The sequence below is a fragment of the Oryctolagus cuniculus genome, chromosome 6 (genome assembly GCF_051225735.1).
Source record: "Oryctolagus cuniculus isolate XC-2025 breed Fujian yellow rabbit chromosome 6, ASM5122573v1, whole genome shotgun sequence".
Classification (NCBI taxonomy): domain Eukaryota; kingdom Metazoa; phylum Chordata; class Mammalia; order Lagomorpha; family Leporidae; genus Oryctolagus; species Oryctolagus cuniculus.
In genome coordinates, this window is record NC_142872.1 from 18701817 (window position 1) to 18722699 (window position 20883).

At 45.1% G+C, this 20883-nt stretch overlaps 1 protein-coding gene across 2 annotated transcripts in view; it reads right to left on the minus strand.

Moving 5' to 3' along the window:
• The window catches only part of FBN2 (fibrillin 2), a 236114-nt gene that overhangs the window by 38812 nt on the left and 176419 nt on the right, over positions 1-20883 (minus strand). For both annotated transcript variants that reach the window (XR_016235341.1, XM_002710087.6), the window contains exons 34-45: positions 20440-20565; positions 14227-14349; positions 13565-13687; positions 11778-11939; positions 11014-11082; positions 10503-10628; positions 9182-9307; positions 8439-8591; positions 4281-4349; positions 3290-3415; positions 2981-3106; positions 2400-2525 (exon numbers count right to left, since the gene is read on the minus strand). Coding sequence is in view for 1 of the 2 variants with exons in the window: in XM_002710087.6 (XP_002710133.2) it covers positions 2400-2525; positions 2981-3106; positions 3290-3415; positions 4281-4349; positions 8439-8591; positions 9182-9307; positions 10503-10628; positions 11014-11082; positions 11778-11939; positions 13565-13687; positions 14227-14349; positions 20440-20565 (1455 nt within the window). In the remaining variant the exon portion in view is untranslated. The remainder of the gene's footprint in view (positions 1-2399; positions 2526-2980; positions 3107-3289; positions 3416-4280; positions 4350-8438; positions 8592-9181; positions 9308-10502; positions 10629-11013; positions 11083-11777; positions 11940-13564; positions 13688-14226; positions 14350-20439; positions 20566-20883) is intronic.

Sequence of the window (20883 nt, forward strand, 5' to 3'; positions counted from 1 at the left end):
GCAACACGGGCATGAGGCAAGAAAAATCAAAATCACGAAGTTATGGGGAAAGTGTAGCTCGTTTACAGGTGTGTATAATACTCAGAAGTGGCTTCAGTGAGCATTCCCTTACCTCAGCACAAAGGTTCTAATGAGTCTGTCTATCCCATTCCCTTACCTTAGCACAAAGGTTCTAATGAGTCTGTCTATCCATTGGTTTTCTACTCCTTAACTATAACCGATCTTTAGAAATACTAAAACAATTTTAGTTTAGTTTTTTTTTTTTTTTTTTTTTTTGATAAGTGTTGAGGTGCAATAGGTTAAGTTGCCACCTGTGATGCTGGCAACATCCTATATATTCTGCTTGGGATCCAGATACCTGCTAATGTGCTTGGGAAGGCAGCAGAAGAGGGCCTAAGTGCTTTGGCCCTGCCACCATGTTGGAGACCAGGACTGAGCTTCTTTCTCCTGATTCTGACCTGGCTGATGGGGACTACTGTGCTTAGCGGGAGAGCAAACCAGCAGATGTAAGAGAGCCAGCTCTCTCTCTCTCTCTCTCTCTCTCTCTCTCTCTCTGTGTATATGTATGTTGTTTCTCCTTTCAAGTAAATAAATTCAAAAAAACTTTTCAAAAACAATCTTTTCTATTACGTATCATAAACACTTGCCTAGAAATACTTAAATTTGATGAGGGAAAAGAGAGAGTAACTTTAGTTCCTTAATTATGTGGAAGAAATGTCTGCAAATTTGAATTAGCCTTTTAAAAAACTGAGAAACTATTTAGGAAGGTCATTCAACACATGAGCACGGACTCCCCAGCCCATGAATTCCAGTTGCTGACTCTACCATGCCCACACACACACACACACACACACACACACACACACTTACACATGCGCGTGCACACACACATTCTTTAGGAAGGAAGGCTCTGTTCCGCAGAGGTCTTAACAGGGAATCTGATGGACGTTTACTGTGGGAGCAGGATGTGAGCAGCAGACTTCCCGCATGTTGAGTTTGTAAATCATAAACCTCAGCATGCGCATCCCTCTCTCAGGGGGTATGGGAGGGAGAAGCGAGTAGAGGCAGGCGTTCCAGGAAGTTCGTGCAAACAGGACCAGGTCCTGCATTCCCCGCCCAAAGGTGACCTGGGGAACGTTCCCTGTCATTGTGGGGGAAGCCCCCGGGGGGGCTCCTAGGAGGCCGTCGCAAAGGGAGACCCTCTCCAGGTTCTGCCTGCATGACGGCTCCACGAGGCACACTAGTTCTGCAGTACTGCAGTCTGATTTCAGCGCTCACCTAGATGGCATCTTGAAAACAAAAAGACTAGATGCCCAACCCCACTAACTACAAATAGCCACATTTTAAATTTAATTTGCTTCCTCTAAGTACAAAGCACGGAGAGAGCACTTCCTGCTGCCAGCCTCGGACGTGAAGCGTGGGGTTCCGTCTTGGCCAGCAGTCACGCCATCTTTCTGCTCTTGAAAACTCACCATCAGCAGCTCGCAGCATTTCTGAGTACCACAGCTGCCTAACTGATTTTTCTATTAGGTGCCAGGAGTTTTCAAACTATCTTGCCATGTTTAGCTCTAAAGTTATTTCCAGAGGTAAAACAAAAAGATGCATAATCAATGATTTGGGTTAAAAGAAGGTGCCTATGGCCGGCGCCGCGGCTCACTAGGCTAATCCTCCGCCTAGCGGCGCCGGCACACCAGGTTCTAGACCCGGTCGGGGCGCCGGATTCTGTCCCGGTTGCCCCTCTTCCAGGCCAGCCCTCTGCTGTGGCCAGGGAGTGCAGTGGAGGATGGCCCAGGTGCTTGGGCCCTGCACCCCATGGGAGACCAGGAAAAGCACCTGGCTCCTGGCTCCTGCCATCGGATCAGCGCGGTGCGCCGGCCGCAGCGCGCTGGCTGCGGCGGCCATTGGAGGGTGAACCAACGGCAAAGGAAGACCTTTCTCTCTGTCTCTCTCTCTCACTGTCCACTCTGCCTGTCAAAAATAAATAAATAAATAAAAAAAAAAAAAAAAAGAAGGTGCCTATAATTTTTTTTCATTTTAATGCTATATTCTCTGTGACTCTTATATTGCCCAGTGCTTTCCTGAGTGCAAACAGACAGGTGCAGAGGGCAGCTGGTCCTGTGGTGAATCCCCCCAGAATCCCTCAGGTGCCATGGTACCCGTCCAGCCACATGAACATGAACCTTCTAGAAAGGAGCCTGAGACTCACGACCTGAAGAATCTGTTCTGGTCCATCCATCCTTGCTTGCAGATATTACACCAAATAAAGCCTTAACGAGTTCAGCGTGGCCAGCCCTCTCTGAGTGTGTCTGTGGCAGACACGGCGGTCCCTCTCACCCGTGAGGGAGCTGGCTCTGCTGTCTGGGCCCACTTCAACCCCCCGGGGGCCCCTGTCTTCTCACCCATGCACATGGTCTGGTCCTGGGAAGCCTTGAAGCCATTGTGGCAGACGCACTGGTAACTTCCTTGCAAATCGACGCACAGGCCGTGACTGCAAACATTAGGAATTTCTAAACATTCATTGCGATCTAAAAAGGAAAAATAAAACACATGTTACACGTATCTGATTTTTATTAAGATTTCTTCATTTTTCACAGCCGTGTCACTCGGGCCTGCTATTAATTACTACAGACAGGCTGGAGATGAACCATAACAACAGCTGAATCGAAATGAGCCAGGCTTTCAAGTACCCAAGCAATTTTTTTTTTCAATGACTCATTTTTTTAAAAAAATGTTGATTGGGATCTCAAGGATACTATTTTATTTTAGGACCAATCCTAGGGGAAACTGTTGAAGATAACTCTTTTTACAAACAAAATGAACTAAAAGATATGGTGAAACGGGTTCATGAGAAATGAGTTAGAGAACCTTTTCAAAATTATTCTGGAAGATAATTCCCACAGGAAAGCCTGGGCCCTTTGGAGTGCAGGGAAGGTACAGAACGTCGTGCACGGTGCCCAGAACCAGCCAGCCCGTCTCTTACCTACACAGGCCCCGTTGGGTGAGAGCTTGAAGCCCGCGGCGCACTCGCAGCGGTAGCTGCCTGGGCTGTTGATGCAGTCCGCGTTTCGCTGGCACAGGTTATCCCCGTTGCTGCACTCATCAATATCTGAAAGGGCAACAGCTCCATCTTAAGCAGTCTTCATTACTGCGCGAGGGCCACGCTCCCATCACGAGGTCGAGGACCAACATTTAGTAAAGCAACGACAGAGCCAACCACAACCATCACCAGCAAGGATGCCGAGCCCTGCCTGCCTAGCAAGCTCCTCTGGGTGTCCCTGATGCAGGGTACCTTCACAAACCAAGAGCAGGTCATTGTAACTGAATCCTGTCGGGCATTCACAGCGGAAACTGCCAATCTGGTTAATGCACACGCCATTGGCACAGATGCCTGGAATCTCTTTACATTCATCAATGTCTGAAATGAAACAGATTTGATTAAATAGATGTGGTGCTGCGTAGCATATTTACCACACAACCTTGAACGATGCCACGAAGAACCCAGGGTAAGAAGACACGTTTAGTGTCACAGAAACCAATTATGGTTTTGTGGTTTATGAAAACATACAGACCACAAAACAGGCTAGTTCCCCTAAACAGTAATGGACAAATTCAAGTTAACTGGTAAAATATAGCAAGTGATTTTGATGTCAACATAGCAAACACACTTTCTAGGAAGTCAAGCCCTCTCTTCAATGCTGTCAGGTTCCCCTAACTACTGCTATTCATCTGATAAAGCTACGTTTTTCTTAATTTCAGACACTGTGCTATATACGCATTTATATCAGAGACTTAAAATTGTATTGCTTAACAAATCTTTGAGGAAGGTAGGCACAGTAACTGAAAATAAATTCAGAAGGAAGCAATTTATAACGAATAATACATTGGCAAATTCATACTTAGACCGGTAGAAAAGAATACTACAAAAATAAACCAAGCACTTAAACACTTCTATTTGAAAATAGCAACTGAAGTTTAAACTGGAGTGGATTATTCAGAGTCATGTAATTCAATACACATGAGAAGGCAAACTCAAGTGTTAGCCTGGTATGTACGAAATCTTGAGATAGTCACGTAACTCTCATAACTCGATCACCAGTGTATGCCGGGGGAGTAACATTAACACTTGGTTAGAGCCCATAAACATGGAATTTCTCTCTTGAGCTCAGGATCCAGATTATGTTTTGCTGTACTCTGAAATTCTGAAAACTTTGAGTAGACTTCGACAAAATGTGGCATACTCGTGGTGTGTATTAAAGTAAACAGAATCTCAAAGAACTCACCAACAGCTTTTCCTGTGTGAATGTCAAATGTGAATCCAGGAATATTTCCACATATGGTTTTAAAGTCAGCTATAATATATAAACAAAGCAATGCACTCTTAACATTCTCAGACCGCTTCAGAGTAACAGTTTATAAAGTCATGAGCAAATGCATTTCACACTACCTACGACCAAGCACTTGAGAGTCAGTCAGATTTATCTGAGAACAATACCACCTTATGCAAGGATCGAGGAGTTTTCTAATATTATTATTGCTATCAATTTCACTGCTCAGTAAAACATATCAAGTTCCAAAATATCTACATAGGCACATATGCTTTTTTAATGACATTCAGAGCTTAAAAATGATCCAATTTATATGGATTTAAAACAGGTTAGAGCATACATTTAAGAAGGAAGGGATTATGGATTTCACAAAGACATGAGATACAAAAATGATAAAAATTATTTTTTGGTGGAGAAACAGGTTAACAATGAATATTGATTAAGGTGTGAACTTTGGCCTTTTTTCATCAGAAATGTGTATATTGGAATGTTAACTCCAAAGCTTAAAAAAATTCATGAAATAAAAGTCACCATAATAGTTACAGCTACATACAATTAAATAAATCAACAGAAATTTAAAAGAATTCTGATTTTTAGAGTTAAAATGCTTCTGAGACTCACAGCTACACAAGTGAGTGAAACTCCTGAGCACGGCATTAGGTGCTAACTTACACTGTCCCTTATACTCCAGGTGCTGGCAGGGCATGGGATCTGCTACATGAGGATACTTCAGAAAGTTCCCGCCCTCTGCAACACTGGCATTCCTCAACAGAGCTCCGGTTCAGTTCCTGGCTGCTCTGCTTCAGGTCTAGCACTCTGTCAATGCAACTGGGAAGGTAGTGCAAGATAGCCCATGTATTTGGGCCTCTGTACCCACGGGAGAGACCCTCATGCAGCTCTTGGCTCCTGGCTTTGCACTGATCAGCCCAGCCATTGTGGCCAAACGCAGAGTGAGGATGGCATATCGTTCTCTCTTTCTTTCCTTTCTGTCACTGTCCCTTCCAAATAAAATAAATCTTTAGAAATTTAAAACAAGAAAAATGTAATTAAAAGATGAGTTTATTCTGGTACAAAAACCCACACAAGTAACATCCAAGAAGTTCATGGAAAATGTACATCAGATGCATGGATTTCAAAAAAATGTTTGGCACGAAAATAAACTCATTTTTAAATTCCATTTTCTCCACGAACCTTCTGAAGTAGTCTTGTATTATTTCATTCACCAGTACACAGCAAGCGTCCAGAACAAAGAGGCACATAACATATATCCAATTTAATGGTTCTGGATTGCCTGGCAATGTTCAAACCATAACTCATATACATCATCTCATCAACGGTTATTACAACCATATGAATTAGCTACTAACATATTTCTTTATTATCCCTACTTGATGTAGGAGCAACCAGTTTAGAAGGGCTGAGTGTTCTCCATGAGGTCATACAGTGAGTGGCAGAGCTTGGATTTTAAATCCAGAGCTGTCTCTCAAACATAAGCTCTTCATTTCCTCTCACAAAGTAAGTGCTATTTTAATTCCCTGAAGTAGTAATATTCAACTTCTAGCTATGCAGTTTTAATTTTTAAATTTTAATTTATTCATGTTCATTTTATTTGAAAGGCAGAGAAGAAAGAGAGACAGAAAGACAGATTTTCCATGTACTGGTTACTCTCCAAATGCCTCAAACATCTGGGGCTGGACCAAGCTGACACTAGGAGCCAGAAACTCCATCTGGTCTGTCATGTGGGTGGCAAGGACTCAAGAACCTGGGCCATCGCCTGCTGCATTCCCAGGGTGTGCGTTAGCAGGATAGCAAAGTCAGCGCAGACAGGACTTGAACCAGGCACTCCAGTATGGGATATGGAGTCTCAAGCAGCACCTTGTCCCTGTGCTAAATGCCTGCCCCTAATTATGGCATTTAAAAAAAATTTATTTATTTATTTGAAAGGCAGAGTTACACAGAGAGAAAGAGACACAGAGAGAGAAATCTTCTATTTGCTGGTTCACTCCCTAGTTGGCTGCAAGAGCGAGAGTTGGGGCAGCCCCATGTCAGGAGCTGGGAGCTTCTTCCAGGTCTCCCACATGGGTGGCAAGGGCCAGAAGGACTTGTGCCATCTTCTACTGCTTTCCCAGGCATATCAGCAGGGAGCTAGATTGGAAGTGGAACATCCAAGACTTGAACCGGTGCCCATTTGGGACGGCAGCATCGTAGGAGGTGGCTTTACCAGCTAGGTCACAATGCCAGCCCCTTATGGCGATTTTTAAAATCAAGCATTTTAACAATGTCTGTTTAGGGGCCGGCATTGTGGCACAGTGTGTTAAGCTGCTGTCTACGATGCCAGCATTTCACATATCCAACAGTTCAAGTCCTGGCTGTTCCGCTTTGGATCCTGCTCCCTGCTAATGCAGCTGGGAAAGCAGGAGGAGACAGCCCAAGAACTTGGGTACCTGTGACCCATGTGGGACACTGGAATTCCTGGTTCCCAGTGGCAGCTTGGCCCAGCCCTGACCACTGCAGACATCTGGGGAGTACACCAGGAGATGGAAGATTTCTCTCCCCCCTCCCCTGAAACCCTGCCTTTCAAATAAAATACATCTTTGTGAAAATTTTAAAAAAGAAAACGGCTATTTAATGTATGTGAACATAAAGACGGCAAGATAGGACTAAAGCTCCTCTGACCACGGAATCTGCACCACTGCAAAAGATCCCTGTGTTTCTTTCATCAACTCTCTCCTTAATTTCAATACCTTGAGTAAAACAATAAAATTTATACACTCCAAGTAATACCTGGTAAAAGTACACAGTAATTGTTTCTAATCTGTCATACTGTTTTAACTCAGTATCTACAGATATTAAAAATTATTGTTCTTCAGGTCATAAAAGAACTTGAATGTCTGATAGTTTTAAGACTAGTCCTTTTCGCTGTTGTCTCTATTATCTCTCTCTCTCTCCTTCAAAAGAATCTGTGCTTCGAAGAAAAACATTACCATGTACAGGCAAGTCCTACTTGCTGCTTAAACATTTCATTTCAGTACTGAAGGAGAAGAAGCATAAGGAATGCATTAACAGCGAGTTGCTTTTATATAAAATTTGCTCATCAAAACCTTTTGCACATTGTTCAAGACTAAAGAATAAAAAGATACTTATGGAATTAAAAAAATTTATTTATTCATTTTGAAAGTCAGAAACAGAGGGACATTAAGAAAGAGCTATATCTTCCATCCGTGGTTTCACTCCCCAGATGGCCACAATAACGGGCTGGGCCAGGCCAAAGTCAGGAATGAGGAACTTCATCTGGGTCTCCCATATGGGCTCAGAGGCCCAAGGACTTAGGCCACCTTCCTCTGTTTTCCCCAGGTGATTGGTAAGGAGCTATCCTGGAAGTGAGCAGCCATGACCCAAACCAGTACCTATATGGGAATACGGCACCTTCCCCCACTACGCCACAAAGCCAGCTCCACGGTGTTGATTTTTAAGGATATTTAATAGTAAATTCATCAGGTCTACATCAGAAACCCACAGAAATTTCTTTGTCTCTTCCTCTTTGACTTTCAAATGAATTTTAAAAAATTTATTTATTTTGAAAATCAGAGAGGGAGAGGGATTGATCTTCTGTCTGCTGGTTCACTTCTCACATGGCTGCAATGACAGCGGCTGGGCCAGGCTGAAGCAGGTGGCAGTTCACCTGCTATGCCACAACAGTGGCCTTTACTTACAGAATTTGTTGGCTTTTAAATTACTGTAAATTTTTAATCAAAATATTACATCTTCTATGTCTAGCACAGTGACACATGAATAATAGCTGAATCCTTTCAGTGAATAAATCAATAATTGACCAGCGTGGTTTCAAGACAGTGAGTTTAAAGTATACCAATGCTGAAAACTCTGTTCAGCCATGGAGCCTTGTTTCAGGATCCGGAAGTCAGTCAACATATGTCTCAGTGTCTGAATCCCACAGAGGGCCACACCTGGGAAATGGAGCCATATGATGCTCTCGGGTGCATACAGAACAGGCACCTACGGGCACAGGACCCACTGACTCTCACTTGGCAGCCCGTACGTGCAGGTGTCCGTCCCTGACTCGGTCTTCACTGGGGGTGCTGGCTGTGCGCTCACCTGTCCCTGGTGTCGGGCACGGCTCACAAGGTTTGTTCCAGGCTTTGCCCACGTTGTACGTGCAGCAGCACATCCTCTTCGTCACATTGAAAGGCAGCTCGTTCTCACAAGTGGTTCCATTGTAGCTGCGGTAGCAAAAGCTTTTTCTCATGTCTACGCAGAGAAAAAGAAGTAAGCTAGCTGGCCCCACGGCAAGCCGTGAATAATGACGGCTGTGCGAGTGCACTTACTGCAAGTTCTCACTTGAGACAACTCTGCAAAATGTCTCAGTCATGCGCACATGTCTCAAAAGGTCTCTAGGTTGACTGTAAATCACTTTGAGATGCACATCTATCTGGTTTTTAGGTAAAGAATTTATAATTTTCCTTGGCGACAATGTTAATCCATATTTGTCTACTCAAAATCATTAACTTAAAAAGCATTATCAGACTTCAGTTTCATACATACAACAACGTTCACTTTATATTCATATCAATGGAAAATAAAAATTATTTAAGAATATGTAAACTGCAATATTGGATGAAATTTGTCTCAGACTCATATGCACAGAAATGTAACTACATATTATAGCTACATACAATAGCTAAATGTAAAAAAAAAAAAAATCCTGATAGAGAGCCAGCCATTTAGAAGACTGTGAAACACTCCATCATTCATCAAGATCTACCTTCCAAATGTCCTGAACGATAGTTCAGAGACCTAACTGCCTCGTGTGTGTGCTCAGCAGCGCTGACGTCACCTACCCATGCAGCTGTGGCCCCCGTTGGCCTGCATGTACTCAGGTGGGCAGATGCAGGTGTAATTCCCCAAGGTGTTGTAGCAGGTCCCGGGGCCACACACACCAGGGTGTGCAAAACACTCATCGATGTCTAGTAGGAAAGAACAGTGATTGACAGACACTTTCTGAGTTACATTATCTGAACAAAGCATAAAGATGACCCTCAATCAGAATTTCAAACAATTATATGTGAAACTGTTGGACTGTATAGAAAACTTCCCCACACTGCATTTACGTGACATAAACTGCATCACTCTCCAAAGACAAAATAATCCCCAAGTTAAAAAGTACAACTCATCAGAGGAAACCACTCTAAAATACAAGAATATGCATTACCCAGAACCTATATTTTAAAGGGTGAAAGGCATATTCAAGCAGAATCTCTCCAAAGCCTGTTTTCTCTTAGCTCACTTCACATTTTAAACTGAACGAGGCTCACAGAGAGCCCGTGTCTCCGTGGTGCCTTTCAAACCTGTGCCCCTTCCGAGCTGCCGCTGTTGTCCTCAGCAAATCCTCTTCCTTCCCGATCACTTCTCCAAGGTGCTCCAAAGGAAGGGCTACAGCGTTCCATGGCCGACGCTCATTGCTCAGGAGCGTGCATTCGCTCCACGAGCAGACCCTGAGGCTGTTCTGCAAACCATGACGAAGCTGCGCACAGTCTCCAGAGCCCCCGGCCAGGCTCAACAGGAGATTACAGGGTTGTGTGACAGGGGAGGGGACAGAGGCGAGAAAGGCATCCACCCAGCCTCTGAGCTTTTTCACAGTGTATCCAGAAATTACAATTAAGAGCTGCATTTAAATTCACCCATTTTTCCTATGCAAAATACAATTTTTATCAATTATCTGAGAGGGTTTTTAAACACATATTGGGTATCCCTTCTCTGAAATGCTTGGAACCACAGTGTATTGGATCTTTGGGCTTTGGAATATTTGCATATACCTAAGTTTAAATACAAAACACACTTACGTTTCATAGGCACCTTGTATACACAGTCCGAAGATATTTTACATATTATTTGAAAATAACTTTAGGTATAAAACAAAGTACAGCATTTTCCTGTTGGCATGCAAAAAGTTTCAGATTTTGGGGCATCTCAGATTCTGGGTTTTTGATTTCGGAAACTCAGCCTGTACTGCACATTTACACCACCCCATTTTCCCACCACTTACACACGGTCAACTTCCTACTCAGAAAAACAACAGTCCATTACCAACTGTGCCTTCAGTGATCGGTCATCGTGCAGCTGATGCGCCGCGGTCTCCCCAGAGGCCGGGATCGCGCTCACCTTCACAGATGCGGGTCTCCTCGCTGAGGTAGTAGCCCTGCGGGCACTCGCACTGGAAGCTGCCGAACGTGTTGATGCAGTTCCCGCCCTGGCAGAGACCTGGTAACTCCTGGCACTCGTCAATGTCTGCGGAAAGGGACAGAGTTCACTCGCAGCCAACACCGTGCGGAGAGACAAGGGTTAGGTGACCCCGCGGAACCCTCCGGGCACACCTCTCGGCCTCCACACCGGTGCCCTGAGACTGCAGGCTGCCGCGGACTGCAGCTCAGCAGAGCCCTGACGGCAAGCTGGGATGCTGCAAGTGGGGGAAGATGGAGCAGAGCTTCCTGCAAGGCCGTCGGACGGCTACTCGGACTCATGACTGCTCACAGGAGCGGGCCCTCGTGTCCCAGCAATCAACGGGTCATCAGTCACTTGCTCAATCACCCAGCAGGGATCGCTCTGCACCGACTGGCATTTCTCTGAAATCAACGCTACCTTGTTTAAATCCTGGTGACAGGGAGGAGCTCACCTTCCAAGATGATTGTGATGGGGTTGGGTCTGAAGCCCTCGCCTCCGGGACACAGGGTGTAGTATTCAGCTACAAAACAATGCACAGTGAGAGACTGGAAATCTGTGTCCTTGAGGGAGATAATGAGCGTGCAGCAGCTGCTCAAACCCACACGCTAAGGGCGGTATTCACAGTCTTCTTAGTGTCTTTCCAAATATGTTTAAACTAACAAATATTACACTTGGTTTGAAAAAAGGCCAATCCTTCCTAAGTCATACATGCAGCAGAGTAACAAGAACCACTTGTTTTTCATTAACGGCCCTCTGACAGACAATTCATGAAATCACAACTTTTTTTTTTTTTTTTTTGGCTAATAAACAAAAACTAATGGACTGTACGGTACGAAGGTCTTGGTTCACGTCCACATCAGACCATATGTTTCAATTTACGACATTCTATGGTTGAGCCCAGGAATACAACACACCTAGGAACCTGAACTAAATGGCCTGGAAGGAACAAGACAAAGATCTACAATACCAAGGAGAATTGATTTATTACCATTCATACTGGACTACAGCTCAAACAAGTCTTTTTTTAAAACATATGATGGAAAACAATAGGATAGAGGAATTCAAACTGCTTTTTCTATGAAACGCTCTTGGCTGGTTTCTGCAGGATCACTGACAATGATCCAAACCCGCTTTCCCCCACTAGGTGCCCTGCCCCTAGCCCAAGAATAAAATGGCGTCTGCTCCCCCCTACCCCGGCTCTGGCTCCATACTTACTGCTGTTGACAGGCGGGCAGGTCTCGCAGGGGTTACCCCAGGCCTTCCCCAGGGAGCAGCAGCAGGAGGAGCGGCTGACGCCTACCCCGATCTCCGTGTTGCAAGACAGGCTCCCATCTCCTCGAGGTCCGAACTTCAGGTAGCAGTTGCCCACGCGGTTGTCTGCAGAGCAACAGAGCAGCCTGAGTCTCCCCTGGCCAGGGGGAGAACTCCTGGTGTAGACAACAGTCACTCAGAGGATGACATTCCTTCAAGATCAAAGGTTCATTCTACTCCCTGGCACCCAACAATCTCTGGCTGTAGACCTCTCCAAGATCACGTGGTAGGAAGGGCCAGGCTTTCCTCTGCTTAGAAACGCCCCCAGAGGGTGTTTCCCCAGACTCACGGGGTAACAAGGTTGTTAACACGCTTCAAGCCCTCACTATCACTCCTCACACAGCCCAGTACCAAGGTCTGTCAATTCTGCCTTTAAAACACAGCTAGAATCTGACTGCTTCCCATGGGCTCTGTGATGCCAACTTGAGTTCCAGCCACCATCACCCCTTCCTCTGCTCTAGTGCAGCACTGCCCCAACTTACCTTCCCACTTCTGTGCCTGCCCCACTGTGGCCCATGGGCCCCAGTACCTCAGCGTGATCTCTCACAGGCATCCTCTAAGGTCAGGCCACCTCCTAGGCTTCGCCCCATCGGAGTCAGCCTCGAAGACCTTCCCAGTCTGCAGAGTCGTTTTCTTCCCTGGCTGTGCACTAGAAGCATCTGGGCTGCTTTCTATTGCTTTATGCTTGCGTTTCATTTTTGTGGCTGGATCTTGGCTACAGAGAGGTGATTAACGGGCCTTCCTCCCTATTCTCCACTCCCTTTCCTCCCCGCTACCCTCACCAGGCCATCTCAACGGATGTTATTTTTAAGAACGTGTTCTTGCAGAGTAAATATTTTTATTTTAACATGCTCACTTTTAGTTTCAACATGTGGTATTTTGTCATGCATGTCATTTCATTTTTACAACCTTTTCTGGTCGTGCGTGCTGTGTGATCATCCGTCTGTCAGCTGCTCCTCCCCTTGCCCACTGCCATTTGAAAAAAAACAGGTGCTGGGAATGGCTCTGTGGCGTAGTAGGTTAAGCCGCCGCCTGCAATGCCAGCATCCCACATAGGCACCAGTTCAAGCCCCTGCTGCTCCACTTCTGATCCAGCTCCCTGCTAATTCACCTGGGAAAGTACTTGGGCGCCTGCATCCATGCAGGAGACCAGGAAGAAGACCTGGTTACTGGCTTTGGATTGGCGCAGCTCTGACTACTGTGGCAATCTGGGGAGTGAACCAGCGGATGGAAGATTTCTCTCTCTCCTTTTGAAATAAATAAAATTTTTTTTTCAATGTCCTCAAAAGTGGTTTCTACATTCCTGCCAGCATAAAAGATGCTGTGATTAGCATTCTACCCCCGTCTCTGGATGAACCTATGAGTTCATTCCTCGGGCACACAGAGCCAGGGGAGGAATTCCTAGTGAATGAGCCTTGGTGGTCTTCAATACCAGGAAACGTGTTTCTCACCATTTACCATCTTCAGCCAGTGGACCCTTTAAATTTTATGTTTTCAAGACATTTAAAAAATCTTGGTTCCTTATCTTCTGGGTTCTGTAGTTATTGTACCCAAAATAGCCCTCTTTAACAGTGCTGGAAGGGGTTACCTTGTTCCTAAATTGACTGCAGCAAACAATCGTGGCAGCTCACTACTGAGTCGGAACATTTAACCCCGTGAAGCCCTGTCTGTCTCTCACAGAGTTTACTCACCAACACAACCCACTCCCGTGGGGTTCAGCTGGAAGTCTGGCGGGCAGTTACACTCATAGCGACCAGGCGTGTTGACACACAGGCCGTTGACACAGTTTATGGGGTCTGCACACTCATCAATATCTAGGAGAAGCATTTAAAACTTAACATCTTTACTTCCTCCATGCACACTTCTTTCCAAAAATTTTGGCAGATTTTTGGCAAGATTGTAGACTAAAAGTCATCAGGAAGAATTTGGCACAACACCATAAAGCTTCCAAATTCCCGTGTCTACCTAAAAATGATTCTATACATCAAGCACGTGGTGTTTCTAACAATGTTGTTTAAAATCCTTAGTAGATATATAGTAATTAAATGTTACAGGTTCTGGGTAAGAAAAAAATTATGTTACTATGTGCTTAACTAAAAAAATTAAGAATACATATTTCTATATGTACTTATAAACAGTCTATTCGTTTCATGTCAGATATTTAATAAGTAGTTTGTATAAAAATGGGTAAATTTGCTATAAGAACAAAAGTATCCAAATACAATTTTCTTTTTCAGAAAAACGTATAACCTAGTAATGCACAGGTTAGTTAAGCATGTTTGAACTTTTGCTCTTGGCAGAGAACATGCATTACAACTCATCAGCACTCAGCTGAACCCTCCTCTGGTCATACCTGTACAGTTCCCTCCTGTTCTGTCCAATTCATAGCCGTCATCGCAGATACAGTGAAACATTCCAGGCAAGTTATTGCAAGTTCCAAAGACACAAATATTTTGGAAGGAGCATTCATCAATATCTGAAGATTAAAAAAAACAGCACTCTGTTGTTTATGGAGACGTTTAAACATTTTGATTTAATGTAACACATGAACAAGCTCTTCAGTTCCTCAGATGTTTCTGTGCAGTAAAAGATTTTCTTTTCTTAGGCTGAGTCGGTAACATAAATGACAAGCAACTATTATTCATCTTACGGGACTAAGACATAAAAAGAAACCCTGTTTTCTTGGTGAAATGAGTGTCTAGCACTATAACCATCTTGGATTACAGTGTACTTAAAAGAGGAAGAGTTGGTTTAAGGTATTAAAAGACACCAAAATTAAGAAAGAAGATGTCACAGGAAAGAAATTACAAAAAAAATTACAGATAAATTTAAGGGTTCTAACAAATTAGTGCAAATGGTAGATGTCTTGTAATTGGTAAACTGAAACAAAAACACACAATGATTTTTTTAAATTTATTTGAAAGTCAGAGTTACACAGAGAGAGGAGAGGAAGAGAGAGAAAGAAAGAGAGAGAGAGAGAGAGAGAGAGGTCTTCCATCCAATGGTTCATTCCCCAATTGGCTGCAACAGCTGGAGCTGCACTGATCTGAAGCCAGGAGCCAGGAGCTCCCTCAGGGTCTCCTACGCGGGTGCAGGGGCCCAAGGACTTGGACCATCCTCCACTGGTTTCACAGAGAGCTGGATAGGAAGTAGAGCAGCCGGGTCTCAAACCAGTGCCCAAATGGGATGCCGGCGTTTCAGGCCAGCTCATTAACCTGCTGCGCCACAGCACCGGCCCCCATACAATAATTTTTAAACAATGAAGTTATCATTAAGATAATTTAACTTTTTAATTCTCACTTTTTATTTTGTACTATGTTATTATATAGTTATAAATAGGGAATTTTTTCCTTATACCATGTACTAAGGTGGTGTACTGCCCCATTTTCTCATATATTTGGTTAAATAATATAGTCAATAAATACTGAGTTGAAATCAGAAATTCATTTTATGAGACTCTTCCCTGTAGCCTTCACTACAATGTCAATGTTGAGCTGTCACTCCTCACTCACATCAAAGGGAAGGCATTTGTTTTTCTGAACAGCTGTGGAAAAAAATCTGTGCTTCCACTCATACAAACAGGATGGCTATCTTCTGAGCATCAGATCAGGCACTTGGTGCTAGGCTACACTAGTCAGGTCATCCTAAACTGTTGTTGGTTACACCTTCCGTCTAGAAGGGTCTCTGGTTATTCATGATAGTGAAAATAATTTGAGGCACGGCTTCACAGTGTGTACAGAAGCTTAGCTGATGGGGCTGGCACTGTGGTGTAGCAGGTGAAGTTGCCGTCTGCATCCTATATGGATGCTGGTTCGTCTACCAGCTGCTCCACTTCCAATCCAGCTCTCTGTTATGGACTGGGAAAGCAGTAAAGGATGGCCCAAGTTCTTGGGACCGTGCACCCAGGTGGGGGACCCGGAAGAAGCTCCTGGCTTCGGATCAGCACAGCTCCAGCCATTGTGGCCAAGTGGGGAGTGAACCAGCAGATGGAAGACCGCTCTCTCTCTCTCTCTCTGCCTCTCCTCTCTCTGTGTAACTCTGACTTTCAAATAAGTGAATAAATCTTAAAAAAAAATGAAGTTTAGTTTACGTTCAAAAGTGTCATTTATCATTCCAGGAATAATAAATAAGGTATTCTTTTTATATAGCTAAGCAAATATCCTTCAAGTTAGAGTAAAACTGGCTTGTGCTAATCTGTAAGTGAAAACAGAATATTATCAGCTCTGTGAGCATTCACTTACTTTTAAATGACCTTTACTAGAAATACTTTCCACTTAGATACTAGTTGTATAAAATAAACTGTTCCAAAATAGAGCTGTTTCTCTGTTTATCATAAAATTAACACGCATCAAAAGATAAAACAATACAGAAAAGTACTGGACCGAACACAAAAGATGGCAAACAATTAGAAAAAAGATACCAAAATCAAAACCAGTGATCCAAGTCCTTCCAGATAGTTCCCACATTTATTCAGAGAAGTGCAGCTGAAAAAATTCCTATGCATCACATACATTTTTCATGACTGCCAAAGTTTCTAAAACACTCCTCGAATGTTAAGAACAAAAGAAAAACACTAAAAATGAATCATTATCTACATAAAAAGTTCAGGTGTGAACTTCAGAAGGTACTGACAGAGTCTGCATGATATCCAACTCATTCTTGTTACATTTCTACTGTTTCAATGATCTCTGTAGTTCCTAAGGTGTTCAGGACTACTTTATGTAAAAGGATCAATAATGGCCTTACTCTGACTTCTCCATTTTTTATGTTTCATTGCAGACATTTTTCCCTCCAGGAAGAGAGGGACTTCTTGCACATCACACAGGTGCTTTCTTTCTGAGCTGCTTCACGGGCTGAGTGTCTTCACAATTCACTTGCTGCCGAGGCACAATGTGCTGTGGGCCCACGTTTCTCACACGCCTGCGGGTGTTGTCCTAGCGCCTCCTGGTACTCAGGGTTTCTGCTTAGCTCACACCTTGGCTTTCCAACCTCAAGTCTTGAATCCTTCTCCACAACAGCGTGGACAGAACAAGGCTAAGTCTTGCTCTGACAATGTGGCCTTTTCCTGTACCTTCAGTCGGTGCTTACATTTCAGGAACACGTCTGGTTGTTCAGTATTTTTTAAATCATACTTTCCTAATAAGTTTTTTTGGGGGCTCTCTACTTCAGAGGCATCAATTACTAGTAATTGCATTTTCATTTGTATCTCTTCTGTTTTTGATGTTTCCCTGATGTTGCTGTACTGGTCCCTGTTTCTTGTTTCTGCCCCTCCTGTCCTTTCTCTGTTGATTTTACAATGTTCCCTTCAAACCTGCTCAAGTCCATGTTTTCATTAAGGTCACCTACGGCACCAAGTATCAGGGGAAATGTGCCTTTATTCCTTGGACAGCTTCCTCCACTCCAGGCCGGTTCTCCGTTGGCTTTCCCCGGTTCCCACAGGATACCCGCAAGGTCGCTCTTCTTGCTGGTCAGCTGATTTCTAGACTACCAGGTCCACTGCTTCCAGAGCTGCTGTCTGGTCTGAGGCACTTCAGGTGCAGGCTCCTGACATCCCTTCCTTGCCACAGTTTTATCTGGGAGACAGCTAGGGGGCTGGGTTTCATTAACACGACTATTCAGGAGTCCAGAGTTCCATGAGCGGTGGTAAGGGGCCTACCAGACCCTGTTCCCCGTGTGGATGAGCCTGGCCTTTGTGCTTGTCCCTGCTGATGTTCCTCCAGGTTCTGTAATCCCCTATCGTGGTGGAGAATACGGGAAAAGGGCCAACTCCAGGAACTCTTTGGACACAACAGAGAGTCTGAACATTTGTGCTGAGTAGTCGATGCTGAGTGGACAATGCTGACCCCAGGGTCAATTCAGAGGGGCATGCATTTACAGTAAGATGAGAAGACAGGAAAGAATTCAATTAGTAACTTCAAGATAAACTGTGCAGATGGGCCAGACCATCACCAATAAAACCCACAGAGTCAGTTAACACTTGTGAGATCGCCAAGGCTGGGGTCCAGCCAAACAGAGCAGTGTGACAGTCTCAGCTGCCTGCCTATGGGGCTTCTTCCCCATCGTAGTGACACAGGAGACAACCAAGAAGTCAGGGAAGTAGCAGGAACCACGCAGCCACACCTCGGAGGTGGCGTTGGGGAGAAGCTGAGAAGGATGCACACCACAGGCAAAGGAAGACCTTATGACCAGGGGGTTCTTCCAGGTACCACGAGCGCCGTGGGCCAGACTGACAGTAACTGCTCGTTTCTTCCTTTCCCAGTTCCCTGTCTAACAGGTGCAGACGAGCAGGCATGGAACGCCCTATCCACACCGACTCCCACTTTCTGCTGACGGGCTTCAGGGCTCACAGGAAACCAGCTGGGGGCAGGAAAGAGAACGTCCATTCCACATTTAAAGAGGAGCCTCCAACAGAAGGGATGAGACTCCGCTTCATCTGGTGGGTCAACAGAGACTTTGCTTCCTTCTACCACGCTCACCAGGGTGCACTACGGACCCCCTTGGTCTCATGCTCTCCGGACTGGTGGATACCCACCGAAGATGTCAGCACCTTTCAGCCATTGCTTTGCCAGGGCAGAAGTTAGGCTCTGCTCTGAGTCATCTCAGATGGCAGGGTTTGTTTTTGTTCAGCTGATGCTGATGAAGCGTGTGTGTGTGTGTGTGTGTGCGCATGTGTAGGGAGAAAGTTTATGTTTTCTTTTCTTTTTTCTTTCTTTCTTTTTTTTTTTTTTTTGACAGGCAGAGTGGACAGTGAGAGAGAGAGAGACAGAGAGAAAGGTCATCCTTTGCCGTTGGTTCACCCTCCAATGGCTGCCGCAGCCGGCGCGCTGCGGCCGGCGCACCTTGCTGATCCAAAGGCAGGAGCCAGGAGCCAGGTGCTTCTCCTGGTCTCCCATGGGGTGCAGGGCCCAAGCACTTGGGCCATCCTCCACTGCACTCCCTGGCCACAGCAGAGAGCTGGCCTGGAAGAGGGGCAACCGGGACAGAACTGGCGCCCCAACCGGGACTAGAACCTGGTGTGCTGGTGCCGCTAGGCGGAGAATTAGCCTGTTGAGCCGTGGCGCCGGCCTCTATGTTTTCATTTTACCATCTTTACCCATAACTTTGCCTGATCAAGTCTTTTTCTTTTTATTTCCCCTTTTATTTTATGTGAATTGTTGATTTTGGTAAAGCTCTATGGTACAAGAGTTATTTTTTTTTAATTTTTCTTTCAGGACTGTTTTAAAGATTTACTTATTTGGAAGGTGGAATTACAAAGGCAGAAAGAGAGAGAGAGAGAGAGAGAGAGAGAGAGAGAGAGAGAGAGACAGAGACAGGTCTTCCATCTGCTGGTTCACTCCCCAACTGGCCACAATGGTGGGAGCTGGGCCGACCCAAAGCCACAAGCCAGGAGCTTCTTCTTGGTCTCCCACATGGGTGCAGGGCCCCAAGCACTTGGGCCATCTTCCACTGCTTTCCCAGGCCATAGCAGAGAGCTGGATTGGAAGTAGAGCAGCCAGGACTAAAACCAGTGCCCATATGGGATGCTGGCTCTGCAGGTGGCGGCTTTATGCGCTACACTACAGTGCTATCCCTGTCAATTATTTTTAATCTTGTTCCCTTTTTTCATTAATATTTTCATGTACTCCCCATAACACAATGATAGCCAAAACTATATACAGTGTGAATTGGAAGTCTACCTTAAAAGAAAATGCTGGGGGAGGCATTGTGGTACAGTGGGTTGGAGTTAAGTCACTGCTTGGAATCCCAGCATCATGGATAACTCTGGCGGTTTGGGTCCCAGCTCCAGCTTCCTGCTAATTGCCTGTGAAGGAGTGGATGACGGCCCAAATACCTGGGTCCCTGCCACCCAAGTAGACACCAGGATGGAGAGGGCTGGCTTTGGCCTGGCCCAGCACCAGCTGTTGTAGCCATTTGGGGAGGGAACTAGGGTACAGAAGATCTATCGGATCTGTGTCTCACCCTCTCTGTCACTCTGATTTCCAAATAAATACATTTTTAAAAAATAAGAGGAAAAAGCCAAACTCTTCTTCTTAGAAAGACAGCACACAAGGCACACAGTCTCACTTCCGGAAAAGGGGGCTGAGGCTCTAACCTAGAAGAAGGGGTTGTCTCTGTGCCAGGGGAAGCCCCTGATGCATTCCTGAGGGCCACTCCACTCAGACACACAGCAGACTCAAACATGAAGGTGAGCACTGAAAGTTAGCTACTGGATTTGGATAAACACTAAATAGCAGCGCCTGGACTAGGTAACAGATCGGATTTTAAAAGCTGAATAGTTTTGCCACATGTCATTCATTTAATTATAGAAAAAGAAAAAGGTAGGAAAAAAAAAAAACGAGCCAAACTTCCAACTACTGGACGCTGGCCAGGAAAACTTCACAAGACATGAAAGCAGCCTTCATCATGACCCATCTGCGACGTAACCTGTGCTGAAACGGATGGCTTTTATATGTGCAGCTTGTGCTACGTATTTGGCTTCCAGGCGGAGCCTGTTCCAGGCCCTTTTGTGGTTTCAGGTGCTGAAGCTGGCCCAACTCGAGAACACGCCGAAGTCCTGGGGACCCACCTTGGCAGGACCTGCTGTCCGTGGCTGGAGTGAAGCCCATCTCACACTCGCAGCGGTACGCGCCAGGCACGTTGAGGCACTGTCCGTTCTCACAGAGATTTATGTTTTCTGCACACTCATCGACATCTGCGGGAGAAGTAAATTACATCTCTATTACGTTCCAAATGGCAGGACGTTTTTTTCCATGCACTATAACTCAACCAGTTTTCCTGGCTTGACTTCGAGCTCATTAACATGTAGCGGCAATTAATCATGCTAAACTGGGGCACACAACCTGATAGGAGTTATTTAACCTACACCCTCACATTGAGTGGCAACAGGACCAGGGAGAGACGTGCAGGTGTCTCCCACATTCGTCTTTGCTCTCTTTAATGCCGTCTGATGTACCAGGGCTGCTCCCGCCATCGTTCAGACACGAATGAGAACCCTGGAGTGAGCTCTGGT